Here is a 16,494-nt window from a genome sequence, read left to right on the forward strand (position 1 = left end):
ATATCTTCTACAAGTTAGAAAATTAGTTAATATATACTTCTTCATTATGAAGTGGCGTATACCGAGTTATCTTGAGGGGAAAGGAGACAAGAACAATTTTTCTAAATATATTAAAAAGTAAACTACATTGATCACGGCCGGAGGCAACTATGTGAAAGCTATTTTCCGGACTTTTTGGCCGTCATGCCTGACGTTTCGTCTACTACTGCGGTATACATTATTGAAGGCAATGAGGTAACGATCGAAGTGCTCGTTTTTCTCTACGCAGAAACTACAAAACATTTTCGATTTTACTTACTCAGGCTTGTTCTTCAAGGACTGTTGAGTCCAGCAACGCATTTATTGTGCAACCTAGCACCACTGATGAGACCTATGGTGGGTCGAAACATCGCTGACTGGTGTTGAATCATGAATGTGTTGTTTTTGGGCTGTAGTTTACACTTATTACCTAATTATCAAAACAAATAATTCCTAATCGATAGAATTTCTATTCCAATCCAACAAACAAAATATCCACAGAGATTTTCAACCAAATAACCGAGTTGTGTGATGTGTTTCAACTCTAGTTTACCATTAGTTCGCCTTATTGCAGTGAAAGAGGACGGTGTCGAGGCTTGGTTTCGAGACGTCATCGCCCTCACTTATTCCGGTCAAAATTTGTTTACCGAAAAGAAAAAAAAATACATGGAATAAGTAATTTATTTTTCTCAATCAATATATCATATTCTATAAATGTTATGTTAGGTATACGACGGTGGTCTGAAAAGTTTCCAACTTCAACATAAAGATGGCAGCACTAGTAAATAAAAGCTAGGGAATTTTGTTGTTCATCTGTTGACAGTTAATCACCAAAGTTTTAGTCATTTTGGACGCGCAGCAGTAACAGTCGTTTGAGTGAGTTAATGTGTTATGAAAATGTACAAAATCGAGTACCGAGCTGTCATTAAATGTGTTTTTGAAAGGCAATACGCCTACACAAATCAAAGACGAGTTCGATTCGGTGTATGGGGGCTCTGCACCGTCATTTACCACAGTGAAATTTTGGGAAGCTGAATTTAAAAGTGGCTGTAAGAGCTTGGGAGACGATGAACGTTCGGGACGTCTAAAAACTGGAACTACCGATGAAAACATCGCCAAAGTTCACCAAGTGGGGCTAGACGACAGCCGAATTAAAGTGAGAGAGATAGCAGAAGTTACGAACATATTTAATCAACATTTAGGCAAGAGAAAGCTGCCCGCGCATTGGGTGCCGCGTTTGCTCACGTTAGACCAAAACCGATTAACTACTGTAGATGAAACCTGAATACACCATTATACGCCCGAAACAAAAATACAGTCTAAACAGTGAACTGCAAAGGTAGAACCGGCTCCAAAAAAGTCAAAAACTGTTTTTTCGGCCGGAAAAGTGATGGCGATTGTTTTTTGGGATAGTCATGGCGATTGTTTCTTGGGATAGTAATGGCGATTGTTTTTTGAGATAGTCATGGAGTTCTCTCCCTCTCTATATTTTGGATGGTCATTGCTTCCTATCTTCAGGCGCATGTGACCAATGCTCCTCCTGTTACGTAACTGGCTGCTACATAACAAAAGCTTCTTCGGGAGACAAAGACTGTCTTGCAGCTTGCAAGCCTGTGTCCGGAATGGTGTGCTACTGAGGTTGGAGGTTTTCTGTGCTTGGCTGTAAGTATAAGTAACTTCGTGTTTTCGACTAACTGGACTGGACTGCTGTGGTATGCCGGGTTATAGCAGCACATGCATCGTCTACTAGAGTGTCGAGCTTTGTCTGGTGTGCTAGGAACCGGGGGATAAAAAGACAGATCGTACGTACATTGGGGTGGTGGGATGGGAAAAAGAAGAAAAATATAAAGGAGGTGAAAGAAAGAGAACCTTCCCTCCCCCACTGTTGACTTATATAGTTTGATATGATTATATGTCATAAAATGGACATATTAATCGATTGTCTTTAAATAGGAAAAGCCATTACTACGCATCATGATTTGACAAGCTGAAAGCAGAACTTGCGGGGAAAACGGCCACATTTGCAGAAAAAAGAAATTATGTTTCACCAAGATGACGCACCATCTCACACCTCAGCGGTTGCCATGGCAAAAATCCATGAATTACGGTTTGAACTGCTTGACCATCCGCCTTACTCACCAGATCTAGCCCCAAGCGACTTATTTTTGTTTCCTTTGTTTGCGTTCGGAATACAGAGATATTTGTCTCATGAAAAGGCAATCACCTTTGTGAATAATTATTATGCAGAGAAAAACGCTGACTACTATTTGGACGGTTACAGAGATTGGAGAATCGCTGGGAGAAGTTTGTAGAGTTGAACTATGTTGAAAAATTAAAAAAACTGAAAAAAATGTCTTCTATCTTTGTCAAGTTTCAGACCACCCTCGTAAATGTATGTATAGTTAAAATAAAATTAACATATTCGAGTATATATCTTATCAAAAACCAAAACCCTAAACAAAAAACATTGGTTTTTCCTTCCGAATAACATCCTGAATGGGATATTTCGCAAATTCTCTTTGCAAATTATCCAAATCTATCCTATCGTTTTCGATGTAAACCTTTGCTCTTGCAGCAGCTAAATGGGCATAATATGTTGGCGCAGGATAACTTACTGATCTATTACAACGAGTAAACATATGACACAAGTGATATGTCAACGCCTCAATCTCATCATGAGACATATCGTTGTCGTCCCAAAGTGTGCAGTACTTCGTAGGCTTTGCGACTCCTTGAATACTGGCATGAGAAACCAAGTAGAAATCTTGCAAGAAAGGATGTGTAATCGTCGTATCGACACATGTACCTGAAAAAATGTAATGGTATTTATTTGAAATAGGAAACCATAATTTACAAACATATCTAACATATTCATATTAATAACTATCACGCCAGAAAGGTTTTGTATTGTAAGATTCAGTAGTTTTACGTTGTATACTAGCGATCCGCCCAGGCTCCACACGGGTGCAATACTGATACTAAATATACACATGAAGGCGCTATTTATAGGCACGCGCCACCGGCCCGTGGCCGGTACCGCCGCAACCGCGATTTCCCTGCATTTCAAGCCTGTAATATCTTCGAAAAATATTCACTTGAATTAAATACTTTTAAGGGTCATATTGATCTATATTGAATGCACAATGTATTTAAGGTACTTGCATAAGGATTAATGCTGTATTGCTTAGAATCGTTCGTTTATAAGCCATTATTTCTCGATGATAAAAATGGTTATTGTGGGTTATCTCTAAGAGATAGACATATACCATCGCGGACTTTTTTGTAGACCTTTTCAAGGTGTACAATACTAGATTTTCATAATACCGTCAACAGTATATGTCCAACACACACTAAACACTGAGCGTCTGTCCAGCGAGAAAGGAGGAGCCTGCCTTCCGCTTACGTATGCGTGAGAGAGAGGGAAGCCAGACAAACTGGCGCCGTTTTGCGTTAGGTAACGAAGCGGTTTACCCTCCCATAGGAACTTATCACGTCAAAAATCGCTAATCGTGTACGAAGCCCGCGAAATTTGAACTTTCACCTCAATTTTTGAGCAGACCTTGTAAACCTTTCGTAGTAAAATTATATAGTGATTTTCATAAGAATTCTCATCAAGTATCGCTATGTTTCATTCAATTTTTCAACAAATTCTATATCGTTCTAGATTAAACTATTTATAAATTTTCATCTTACCTGCAGGTACGTTGAAGTTCTTGTCTTCAGAATCTCTAGGATTCGTTGGGAACAGGCGAGTATGGTGACGTTTCTGAACAACAAGAAAAGTTATTTTTGGCTCATAATCAGAAGCCTGAACTTTTTTGCAGGCTGATCTGATCGCCCTGATTTCAGCCTGCCTCACTTGGTCGAATTGGCCTTCTGAAACACCATCTCTGAAAAATACAATCCGTTCAGGTTTCATGCCTCTATTTTTTTCATAAAAATATTTCAACTGCTCCACAGTAATCGCTTCGAGATCCTCAATAATTTCAACTTTCGGCGGCTGTAAGCGCCAACAAATATTGTATTTGAATGCTTTGGGATCGTGCGAGGCCGTTACCGCTGCTACGCTTGGAATGTTTTGAGAGTCTGGACTTGGATGTGTTACGTCCGCTCCCATGATCATACAGGGTTTATCCATAATTGGTGGACGTCTGAGTAAACAATGATTGGTGCCGTTCAACTTTGCATTTACCTTCAACAAAATGTTAGTTACGGTTTGTGGATTCAATTTACGACACACAGTATTCATTTTGATACACTGAGTAAGACATCCAGTGTTGATTTCAGCTGCACTTTTAACAAAGGAATACTGTTGCCCGCTATTAGGCACAACAACAAAAATAACGTCATATTGTTTATCTTTCTGAGTTTGAAAAAACTTTTTGATATCGTGTACCGCTGAACCCATGGTGATGAATGGTTGTTGTGCCGGTTGTTTGATTTGCATTCCGCATTGGCTACTGGTTTTCAAAATCTGAAATATAAAAAAAAAAGTTCAATTATATTTTCTACATTTTATAATAATGAAACAAACCAAACATCCTTTATACATTTTGGATACCCTTACTATATATTTATTTATGGCATTGTCAAAATAATTAACAAATTCACTCATATATACTGTAACAATCAATTACAATCTGTTCACATGATTCCAAAGAAGAATTAAAAAGTGCTGAATCTGAATGTGTGAAAAAAAGCATAAAAAATTTGCACCAGCCTAGTTGAATGACTGGAGACAAGTAAAGATAATTTGGAGAGAAGCTCAGGGCTGGTACTCAGTCCTTTGATAATTTTAAATAGAAGAATTAGGACTTCTGCGGGCCTTTTAATGCAATATAGTCATGGTACACACGAATCATGAAAGCAATATATCTGAGAAAATTGTGCTGTACAGCCTCAAGATTCACTTGGGGTTGTAATGGGGAGACCAAACTGTGGGAACAATAATCGAGACGAGATATACCCAGAAAAAAATTATAGATTTTTTGAATAACAGCATCACAGCTAGATCTTTGGTTTCAAAATCTGAATTAAGGTCAGATTATTCATACTATATTCGAAAGTGACTCGAAGACGTGTTCGATGGAAGCGAAGAATATGGCATTTGGATGCGTCCAATCAAATCAAAGCATGCTTTATTATCTGAAGAATAGAATTCTTATTGACAAAGCTTCTAAATGTAATGAATAGTACATAAATCCTAACTGCTTAAAATGTGCAGGAGGCCATGATAATTAAATGAAATTAAAATTATGCAAACCAATATGGATTGTCGGATGTTGAAAGTGGATAAACTCAATGTATATATACAGTCATGCTACTATAAAATATTTTCACAACAATACAGTAAAATCGATATGAAACAGTTTTCCCTAATTTATTTTATATCAATTGGTTATAAATACAAAACAGGACAGAGTTGTCACATGATAAAAACATTAAAATAACACCTACTCTTAACACTATTTACTGAGAGACATGGATGCGACATATTTTGTACTGCTGTCACAGCTATTCAAAATTTTGTTCAAAAAATTCCATCAAATCATAAAACGGTCATGTGATAACATTTTTTTACAGCCCTTCTGAATTTCTGAGTGCTATGAATATTTTTAATTTGCTTCGGTAGATGGTTGAACATTTTCGTACCATTGTGAACAATTGAATTTTGGCATTGGGTGGTTCTGGGGATTAATAAAGGTATATATTGGCCATTTGCCCTAGAATTATGTGCAGTGTCAGATTTTAATAAATGTAGTTTATGCTTATGAACTAAACTAGTCGATTCTAACAGTAAGATTGATGTTAGCGTGAGTATCCTCTGAGATATGAATAAGGGTTTACATGAAGTTCGGTGATTAACATGGCATATGTATCTCAGTGTTCTCTTTTGTAGATTAAAGATCATTGAGAACAACGCTTGTGAGCAGGCATCCCAAAATGCTATCCCATATCTGATGTGATATTCCAGGAGAGCAAAGTAGGCTTCTCTAGCAATAAGATAACCGATTTCATTTCGAATAACTCTGATAGCATAACACCCAGATGACAATTTCTTTGCCATTGCCATAATATGCTCATCAAACTTTAAATTATGGTCCAATACAATACCTAAGAATCTATAATCAGATTTCATGAGTGTATCATTATTTAGTTGTATTTTGTCGATGTCCCATTTAAATGATAACACTTGATTGGCATCGCACCACCTTTTTATTTCAGTTAGATCTAGAGAGATCAATTGGCCGAGAGTATGCTTATCTTTAGTGTGCCATTCTATAGTTGCATCATCTGCAAGTAAACTGAACCTACCACTAATATTCAAGTTAGTGAGATCATTTAAATATAACAAAAATAATATGGGCCCCAAGACACAGCCTTGTGGAACTCCGCTGGTCATTTTTTTCTCAGATACTGCACCCGAAACTTTCACATATTGTTCCTAGTCTTTCAAGTAAGATGTACTCAAGCTTCTGCAGCAGTATTCCATGATTCACACAATCAAATGCTTTGGATAAGTCACAGAACACCGCCGCGGTCGCTTCTTAATTATCAAGATTAGTGTACAAGTTTTGTAAAAATTTATAGATAGCGTCATTTGTACTTTTGTTGGTTTGGAAACCGTATTGTTAACCGTTTAGTATTTTATGTTTAATGACAAATGACATGAGTCGCTTCTTTACTAATTTTTCTATGATTTTTGCAACAATAGATAGGAGGGATATCGGTCTGTAACTTGATGGATCCTCCCTATCCCCTCCTTTGTAAATTGGGATCAACATGGCTGATTTAAGTAACGTTGGAAATGTTCCTGAGACATAAGATTCATTTATTATATTAGTAAGCGTGTCAATAGCTACCGGGGGCAATTTTTGCAGCATATTTATTTTTGCAGCATCAGCTCAAGATGCCTTTTTGTTCTTAATGTCCGTCATAGCACTCTTTACACTTACAATTTTGCGTAGAATCGACGTATCAGCCCCACTTTCAATTATTTCAAAACATTTTTAATCATCAGCAAATAGCAACTTAAACAATAGTGGTCCCAAATGCGATCCTTGGGGAACACCCGATGTTGCTGCGATGATATGAAAATAGTAATGATTAATCCTGATAATTTGTGTTCTTTCTGAAAGTTAGCCCTTGAGCCACTGCAATATTAGCCTGTCAACGCCGCATAAACAAAGTTTATGAATCAAAAGCTAATGATTAACCTCTGTCGAAAGCTCTGTGAAAATCAGTGTACACAGAGTCAACTTGTGAACCCTTTAGATAGGAAAGTACTTACCATATCTGCAAGTCGGTTGAGATCATCAGGTCTTGGGGGTCTTCTGTCAGCACATGCAATAGTCCATTTATTTATCTCAACGCCAACGAAAAATTTGTTTCCTCTCCATACTCCCTTAAATGGTTTGTCTTGTGTTTGATTGTACTGCAAAGTGGGCGGTTGCAAAACTCTAGCTTCCAGTTTTTCAAATTCATTTGCAACAGAGAATCCGAATTCTAGGACAGTTTGATTCTGGTTATGGTTGGCTTGTCGTAGAGCAGTTGTGATCTTCTGTTTACGTACCTCTGTGTTCGTGGCAGCATATTTTATCATCTTACTAGTTTGGTTTTCCGTCATCTTTCTATTCACTGCTTGGTTTTGTTCTATCACACAGAGCTCCAAAGGTAACAATATTGGAGTGGGACGATTTCTATCTCCAACCCACAACGAGGGTAGATGGGGATATCTCAACCTATATCCTTTCAAGGTTGCAAAATAGTTTTCAATCGTCATCTCTTTACCATTGTCCAATTTGAATACTTTTTCTCTTGGTGGTCGATCTATACCATTCACTCTATACGATCTCTTTGACGATGAATTACCAGGAATTTCATAGGTCACTCGCAAAGTTTTAATGTACTTTTCAAAAGTCTCTCTTTGTCTGCCGTCTAAAGGTTTACTCAGATCCTCTCTTCTGAAAGGCTGATAACACGAATCAAAGAGGTCCACCAGTGCGTCAGTTACACTAATATTTTTAGGAAAGGCCTTGTGTGCCACATCTACATTGAGGAAGGGTTTCCAGCCTCTAATAGCTGACTGATAAAATCCATTATACATTTCCATGCCTTCTCCTAAATCAAGAATTCCTGTAGGTTTCGAAAAAAAACTTCTTCCCACCGAAATCAAGTTGATTGCTGGAGCACTTCGTAAGACTATATCTACGACCTGTAGAGCTTCTCGTGGAGTATCTCTGGACAAACTGAAATTTTGTAACGGTGTCAAATCAACCTCATTGGCAAACTTGATTTCAACTTTGTACTTTCGATCTCGTCCATCTGGTTCTTTATACACAATTTCATCGGAGATGAAGTCATCAAATGGTAATCTTGTTGTGCTATATAAATTTTTTCTACCATCGAAAGCTGGGTATCGTTTGGGAAAATGTTTTTGTCTGAACAACTCTACAACAAGCCTCAAATATTTCTTGGGAGTATCTGGCACAAGATTGACATCATAGTGAATTGCACTGCGCAACTTTCCAAGATTCAGTTGTAAATGATTGGTTTCAACATGAATTTTACGACCCAGTGTACCAGGCTGGACTTTGATAAACTGCATAGGTGGCAAATCATCGACTTGAAGTTTAGCCATTTGTTGGGTCGGTGGAGACACTGAAATAATTACAATTATTAGGTATATCAGCAAATTTCAACATGGCTGACCTGGCAGCCTACAGAAATCATAGAAAATGTATGTTTAAAGCAGACAGCTGATCAAAATAAACCTGAATGCAGAAACGAAATAGATAATTAGACAAATTTCAAGGATACGGTTCAAACTGAGGATACATTTTTGGAAAACATAAATTACAAAAGACAAGGTCACAATTGTAAGTGTCAAATTTATTTGATAACACTGTTAGGGGTAAAAACTGCATAACTAGAAAATAACCAAAAAAGTCATCAATATTCGGATAACATGTGGCAATCCTCAACAAATTCACAGCAAAAAGAAGACCTCTACAGGGACATTCAAAAATAAAAAAAAAGAAAGATAACAAAAACCCAGAACTCGGAGGGGCATTCCATTGAATAGGGTCATATCAGGGTATCGCTGAATCTATTATAAAACAAATTTCTGCAAACATTTTGGAAATCGTAATGAAACAAAAATTTATCGAAATCATAAATCTATCAAATCAAAATGAAGATGATGAAAATGAAGATTTCATAACAGTAAGAAGACGAAAGAAGAAACTTATAGAGAGAAGGGGAGATGGAGACAGCAATTTTCATGGAACAAAATATATATTTACAAGAAATAATATCTGCCAGTGATTAGCGATATAGATCGATATTTTTAAATATCGATATTTGGGAGTGCCAATATCGATATTTCAGTATCGATACTGAAGACTGATATTATCGAGACCGATATCTCCATTTTCCTAATATCAAAATTTCAATATCGAAGTCAAATATTATGCAACCAACATAACAAAAATTGCTCCGCCACTCTTGTGGAGACTAACACAAATATTAAAGACATCCACACCATCTACCACATAGACGATGTACATGGCACGGGGGTGGTACCTCTATTTCAAGGGGATGTAAAGTGTTTTAACCAATCCTTTGTTGTGGTGGAAGGCGCATAGAGAAATATACCCTAAACTTGTAAATATTGCTGTAAAATATTTAGCAATCATGGCAACGTCAGTACCAACAGAAAGACTTTTTTGAAAGCAGGACAAACATTGACAGCAAGAAGGAACGGACTGAGTGGTCAAAAACTCAAATATTATTTTTACGCAACGCAGTGTAGATAAAGACACTTGGAATTTGGTTTAGAATTTCAGCAGTGTTAATGAAAATTAGGCTTTCAATAATTCCTTGAATAATTTTTTCTTTTTCAGTTGAATAGGTATTTGTGTTTTGGTTTCAAAATTGCATGAAAAGCGAATTTCACTTATTTTCAGGACTCCTTTGTAAATTATCTGAAATTACCTTATAATTATTATAACTTTTAAAAACTTTGTTTGAATTATTCTCAATATCGAAATTCGATATCATTAAATATCGATATTATTCTTTATTCAATAGAAGATTTCTATTCAATAGAAGATTTTATGAATGAATAATACATGTACTATATCTCTTGTAGGTTTACATGTGTATGATAATTTTGTATATATTTATTTATTTTATTTTGATCTGTGCATCTCTGTGTATAAGTATTTTAATTTTAATTTTAATACTAAGGAAATAACGACGTTGTAATGTTTCATTTACAATGAATAAATTGATTGATTGATTGATATATCGGTAATATCAATATTGGTTAACGATATTAATATAGATATCGAATATCGGCATTTGCTTTCGATATCCGATCACTAATATCTGCTTTTGAGGTTAAGAATAGAGACTCCAAAAACCTGCATAGTCTATGAAAACAAGGGCATGTAAAACGGCCTTTATTAATATTCACAGGATAAAACATAATCGCGTTAGCCAAATAACAATTTTTTTAAGTCATGGAAGAGCTCCAGTTGCATTGATTGGTGCAATAAAACAAAATAATAAATAGTTTTCCAGTTGCAATTTCACATTATAGTAGCAAAGAATATCATTATTTAAGCAAAAAAACTTCTTTCCAATGAGTGAATAATTATTACATTGAAAAATCTTACCTCTCGTTTGCTGCGTCTGTGCTTGATGAGGCTTACCCCTACCTTTACCCCCTTCCTGCTGGTGTTGAGGACTTTTTTGGGGCTGTTGCTGCATTTGTTGTGGTGATTGCATTTGTTGTGGTGGTTGCCCTTGTTGGGGCCTACCCCTACCGCCTTGCTGAAATGGTGCATCTTGTGGTGGTTGTTGTTGAGGGTGAAATTGTGCTTGCGGTTGTTGAGGGGGATATTGGGGCTGACCCATCTGTTGATGTTGAGGAGAGTGTTGGGGCTGACCCATCTGTGGATGTCGTGGCTGACCCATCCGTTGATGTTGAGGAGAGTGTTGGGGCTGACCCATCTGTGGATGTCGTGGCTGACCCATCTGTGGATGTCGTGGCTGACCCATCTGTGGATGTCGCGGCTGACCCATCTGTGGATGTCGCGGCTGACCCATCTGTGTATGTTGGGGCTGACCCATTTGTTGATGTTGAGGAAAGTGTTGGGGCTGACCCATCTGTGGATGTTGGGGCTGACCCATCTGTGGATGTTGGGGCTGGCTCATTTGTGGATGCTGCTGGGGAGGGTATTGTGGTTGACCCATCTGTGGATATTGGACCTGACCTCTCTGCCATTGGGTTGGTTGTCCCCATAGCCCTTGTGGTGGAGCAACCTGTAATTGTGGTTGAACATGGGACTGTTGCTGTTGGGGTTGACCTCTCTGCATTTGTTGTGGTCTTCCCTGTTGCTGAGGTGGTTGACTTGATTCTTGTCTCTGTTGAGGTCCTTTCTGAGATAATTCCTCTGAAAAAATAATTCAGATAAAATCATACACCGTCAAGCAGAGATCAAACAGGAATGAAGATTGGGCACAGATGACACAAAAAACATAAAAAATTTTAAAACGCTAGGAAAATCAAGTATATGAAATCAATACAAAAGGTCCTTAAGTGAATACAACAAAGCCCTGAGGAAACCTAAGAGGAGAAGGTCAATAGGAAATACATTATAACCGCTAACATTAGCAAACACAGAACTAACAATACTAGTCAAATCACAAATTTTATATAAGAGTCAAATCTGAGAAAATAAGAAGAAATATATTTACACAGGGAAGATAGATTTACACAATACAAGGATCAATGGTGAAGGAGATATTTTTTAGACCAAATTCAACAGTAGACACAATTTTGAGGGCAAATATTTAGAAATTGAGTTATAAATGATTGCTATCGAATATCTAAATCATTTTGTAGGGAGATCATCTGTTATTCATTACTTCAAGCACAAAAGAAGCTAGATGAAGTGGCTTCCTGTCGTGCATAATATAATAATAATAATAATATTAATAATATTACCCAACAGTTAAAAACCATTTACAACTAAGTATGTTTTCAAGGCTTTCAATATTGAATGTTATAAGAAACTCATGTTGAATATCTCTATCAGGAAAGATACCACAAGATTTGAAGTAAATAAAACTTAGAATACACAAAACTGTTTTTCAAAGACCTATTTTATTCAACTGTGGTTACAAGTTTCTCGATGCAATGTAACTTTCGTTAGCAACACTTTTAACATGAGTTCTGTTGTAACACAGGTTATTATTAATATAGAGGCCCTTGATCTAATTATAGGCCCTAATATAGAGGCTCCTACCTGGTACATTCAATTCCCACCCCATAACTAGATGTAATCAACTAGAAAATATACTCACCTTGACTTGGTGAAGGTGTTTGCTGTTTCGATTGGGGAGCCTGTTGCCCTTGCTGACCCTTACCTCCTTTCTTCTTTTTGGATTGTTGGGCAGCTTGTTGAGGGGCAGATTCATGCTCGGGCTGTCTGGGAGCGGGAGCCCCCTGCGGTGGTTGAGATGGTGTGGGCTGAGACTGGGCACTCGATGAGGCATCTCCTTGAGACTCTTGAGATTTACCTTTACCTGAAAGGCAAACATTTTTGGTAAACGTAACGCTGCAAAATCAATTCACTACTGATGATTGAGTTTTTAGAACTTTTTTCCAATTCAATGATAAACTAGTCATGAATTATTTTTCCAGTAAGCAACACTTTCATTTATTTTCGAGAAGTTGAGATGACGGAGTGAGTTTTTGAAAAATATTTGGTATGAAAAATTAGGAAAAGATTGTTTTCGAGTTTTGATTCGCCCAGTAATAGATTGTAAAATTATTATTCCATAGTAAAAGAAACTAAGTTTCCAAAATATCTTCATAATAAAACAGTTTCTTCTCTAATGAGTTTTCACTGAAAATAAAGACAGTTGAATAGACTGCAATCTTATATTTTTCAAAAGTACTTTTCTGAAAATCCAAATATAGAAAGCAATGTATCCTTTTAATTAAAAAAAAATTGTCGCGGGGATTCCCCTTCGTCGCGGGGGATTCCCCTTTATCGCGGGATTCACCTTTGACGCGGGGGATTCCCCTTTCTCGCGGAGATTCACCTTTGTCGAGGGGATTCCCCTTTTCTCCAGTGCGGACAGTGGGCTGGCGGCAAAGAACCACAGTAAAAAAAATATTTTTCATAATATATCACTTTTTTACTTGTGATAGTGCCTTTGTGTATTTTTGGTTAATTAATAAATGTTAGGTATATTTCGTGAAATCAGAAAAACTGACATTTTTTCTTTAAATTTCTTTCCCATGACTGTTCAACATTCACAGAAACCAAGTACTCTAAATAACTTAAAATAGATCAATTCTCGCGCCAGCACTTCTATTTTATGTATAAAATTAACCAAATTCATTTTACTCATAGCTGCGTTCATAAACTTACTTCCTGTGAGTATGCAGAGTATGACAGAGCATGGTCACGACTCACGTGATTAGAATCAGGTCGCCAAATACTCTGAGCACCAGAAAATACTTCTATGAATGACTTGGAGTGATATCATACTCTGAATAAGTTCATGAACGTAGCCCTACACTACAGAATTCTACAAATTTCTCGGGCACAATTCTTGACATCATCATTTGGCGCAGGGATTCCTATTCAGAGCAGGAATTCTCCCTTGTCGCGGGGATTCCCATCTGGCGTAGGGATTCCCCTGTACCGCGGGGATTCCCATTTGGCGCAGGGATTCCCCTGTATCGCGGGGAGTCCCATGTGGCGCAGGGATTCCCCTGTACCGCGGGGATTCCCATTTGGCGCAGGGATTCCCCTATATCGCGGGGATTCCCTTGTATCGCGGGGAGTCCCATATGGCGCAGGGATTCCCCTGTGTCGCGGGAATTCCCCTTTGCTGCCTATAAAACACAATGGCGTCCTTCCAAAAATAACAATCCTGTTGGAAAAGTGGCGAGCGATTTGAATGTCTCATTTAATGAAAATTAGTTATTTTTATGATTATCCTTCATTCATTTTTGTTATCTACATATATTAAATAATCACGGTTAATTAACCTTTCACCTTACTACGTTTTATGCAAAAATATAGGTGAAATGTGTGATAAAATGAAAAAAATCAAGAAAACCGTGGTTGATTATGATTTTTTTCCACCAATGTTTTCCAATCCTGATAGAAAAGAAAAATTACATGAGAGATATTAAGTTACATGTTACGTGGAGCACTATCAACAATTTGCCAATCTCCGAAATAGATGAAAGGAACTTCAGAAGCAATTAGGCTAACAAACAAGAATAGCATTATTATTGAAACATACTATTAAGATACTGCTGTTTTTAATAATAACTAATCAATAAGTTTTCATTATGAAATTGAATCAGATATCATTCATGGGAGAGTTACACAATATAATGTAAGAAAGAGTTACGATAAAACATTTCACTTACATGGAACCATGTGTATGGAGAAATATGTACCTTATATTTTCTGTTTAAGACACTTGTTAAAATAATGGTTTTCAAATCATGCTATTTTGTGGTATAAGGAAACCTTAATACAGTATTTATTTATAAGCAAAGTATTTTTAGTACAATATTCAGTTCAATATCAATAATGTAGAGTTACACAATATAATGTATAAAAGAGTTATGATAAAAAATTTCACTTACATGGAACCCTTTGTATGGAGAAATATGTACCTTATTTTTTCTGTTACAATAATGGTTTTCAAATCATGCTATTTTGTGGTATAAGGAAACCTGAATACAGTATTTATTTATAAACTATGTGTTCTTAGCACAACATTCAGGTCAATATCAATAATGGATTTTTCTCAAGGTAACGATGTGTATTGGAACAGTGAAAACTTCATTTCATTACAAGTACTTGGCTGGGTTTTCTCCAAGTTTTGCAGAATTCTCCATTCACTGATTCCAAGTAAATTAAAATCCTTTTTTTATCGAAAAAATGCAGGTTTATCGCTGTCAAAAATGTGACACAGGTCAACTCAGTTTTTTTTTAGGAAGGAAACTGATCGTACAAGTTTTTTCTCATTGGATAAGATGTACATTTTAACTGTACCAAGATATTCACTGATATAGTATTACCATTGACTAAACATGGATTTCATGCGGAAATTAATACGTTAGAAGTTGACCGTGGCCGTCAAAAGTTGGTGAATTTCAGCTAACCAGATATTCGCCTGAGACGAGGTTGCACATTTCTCAACTTCAACATGATTTCTCCAGTTGAATACTCGTGAAAACCACTAATGAACAGTTGATGTCTTCAGCATTATCCCAGCCAAACTTATACTTCAATTATTATCTATGTAATAAAAGTGTATGACATATATATTAGCATTTTATCTTCAACGACTTTTGGCAACTTCAATTTATAATTATTCATTTGACTGCTTTTATCGATTTTACATGCTCCTCTATATGGAGTTTATGATTTTAGTTTTACTGTATGTTAGATATCTAAGTTTATCACTGGTACTTGTAGGACACTGTATATGTAACTGAGCTGTGCTTATATGTATGCAATATAAATAAAACAGATAGTTCATAATCTTTCTGCTTCAGTGGAAATTTACAAGAATATACTACTAATTAATGTAACTAAAACTGGAATTAGCGCCTTTCAACTCATTATTCACATATTGATGAATATTACCAAGGTATACACTTTAGAGACTGGAATTTGAAATTAAAATATAGACAAAATAAAAATTTTACTAAAAAAACTGATACTGTAGTACTGAAATCAGGATTAAACTTTCAGAAAACAGACTTCAAAAATAGAACCATCAAGTTTCTAAAAATATGAGTTGAATTGCACAAATTGTCGTTAAAATAGGTGCTGGGTCTGACCACGGTTTTGGCAGGGGGGTTGACAGCAAAGAAACAGTAAAAAAATATTTTTTAATTGTGATAGTGTCTTCTTAGTAAATCAATAGATATTAGTTATATTTTGTGAAATCAGAAATACTGACCTTTTTTCTTTCCCATGATTGTTCAAATTTCGCAAAAACCAAGTAATCTAAATAACTATAAGTAGATCAATTCTCGCGTCAGCACTTCTATCTACCAACATGTAAAATACAGAATATAGAAAATAGGATTCACGTTAAGAGAATGACATCACAAAATGACAAGTTACGGCGTTGCCAACATGTGCACTATTTCGAACTTTCAAATTATTTTGTAATGTTTTATTGCTATCAACCTTATATTAACTTACTTAGTTGAAACACAAATTTGTTAAGATTGTTTCGACAATTCTCCAGGTCTTATCAAAACAAATGATTAGTTCTAAAAAGAAAAGAAAGACTGACAGTTCTCGAGTTTCTTTCGATTCGGCAACGTCTGAAATTTTACTATCAGTTGAGCAACTGCCAAATTAAATTTTACTAGTTTCATTGCTATTAAACGCATTTCATTAGAAATTTTAA

At 36.3% G+C, this 16,494-nt stretch overlaps 1 protein-coding gene across 1 annotated transcript; it reads right to left on the reverse strand.

Moving 5' to 3' along the window:
• Positions 1 to 683: 683 nt before the first annotated feature.
• Positions 684 to 16,176, reverse strand: LOC111513801 (protein argonaute-2). Its single transcript, XM_074174895.1, has 6 exons — positions 16,036 to 16,176; positions 12,394 to 12,615; positions 10,701 to 11,480; positions 7,310 to 8,679; positions 3,712 to 4,492; positions 684 to 2,824 (listed from the first exon to the last, which is right to left on the reverse strand). The coding sequence occupies exons 1-6, from the start codon at positions 16,049 to 16,051 to the stop codon at positions 2,472 to 2,474; spliced, it is 3,522 nt and encodes a 1,173-aa protein (XP_074030996.1). The 5' UTR covers positions 16,052 to 16,176; the 3' UTR covers positions 684 to 2,471.
• Between the last annotated feature and the right edge of the window lie 318 nt (positions 16,177 to 16,494).

The sequence above is a fragment of the Leptinotarsa decemlineata genome, unplaced genomic scaffold, assembly GCF_025532065.1.
Source record: "Leptinotarsa decemlineata unplaced genomic scaffold, Ldec_3_MD MMD2_tig00000882_RagTag_RagTag, whole genome shotgun sequence".
NCBI classification, from domain to species: domain Eukaryota; kingdom Metazoa; phylum Arthropoda; class Insecta; order Coleoptera; family Chrysomelidae; genus Leptinotarsa; species Leptinotarsa decemlineata.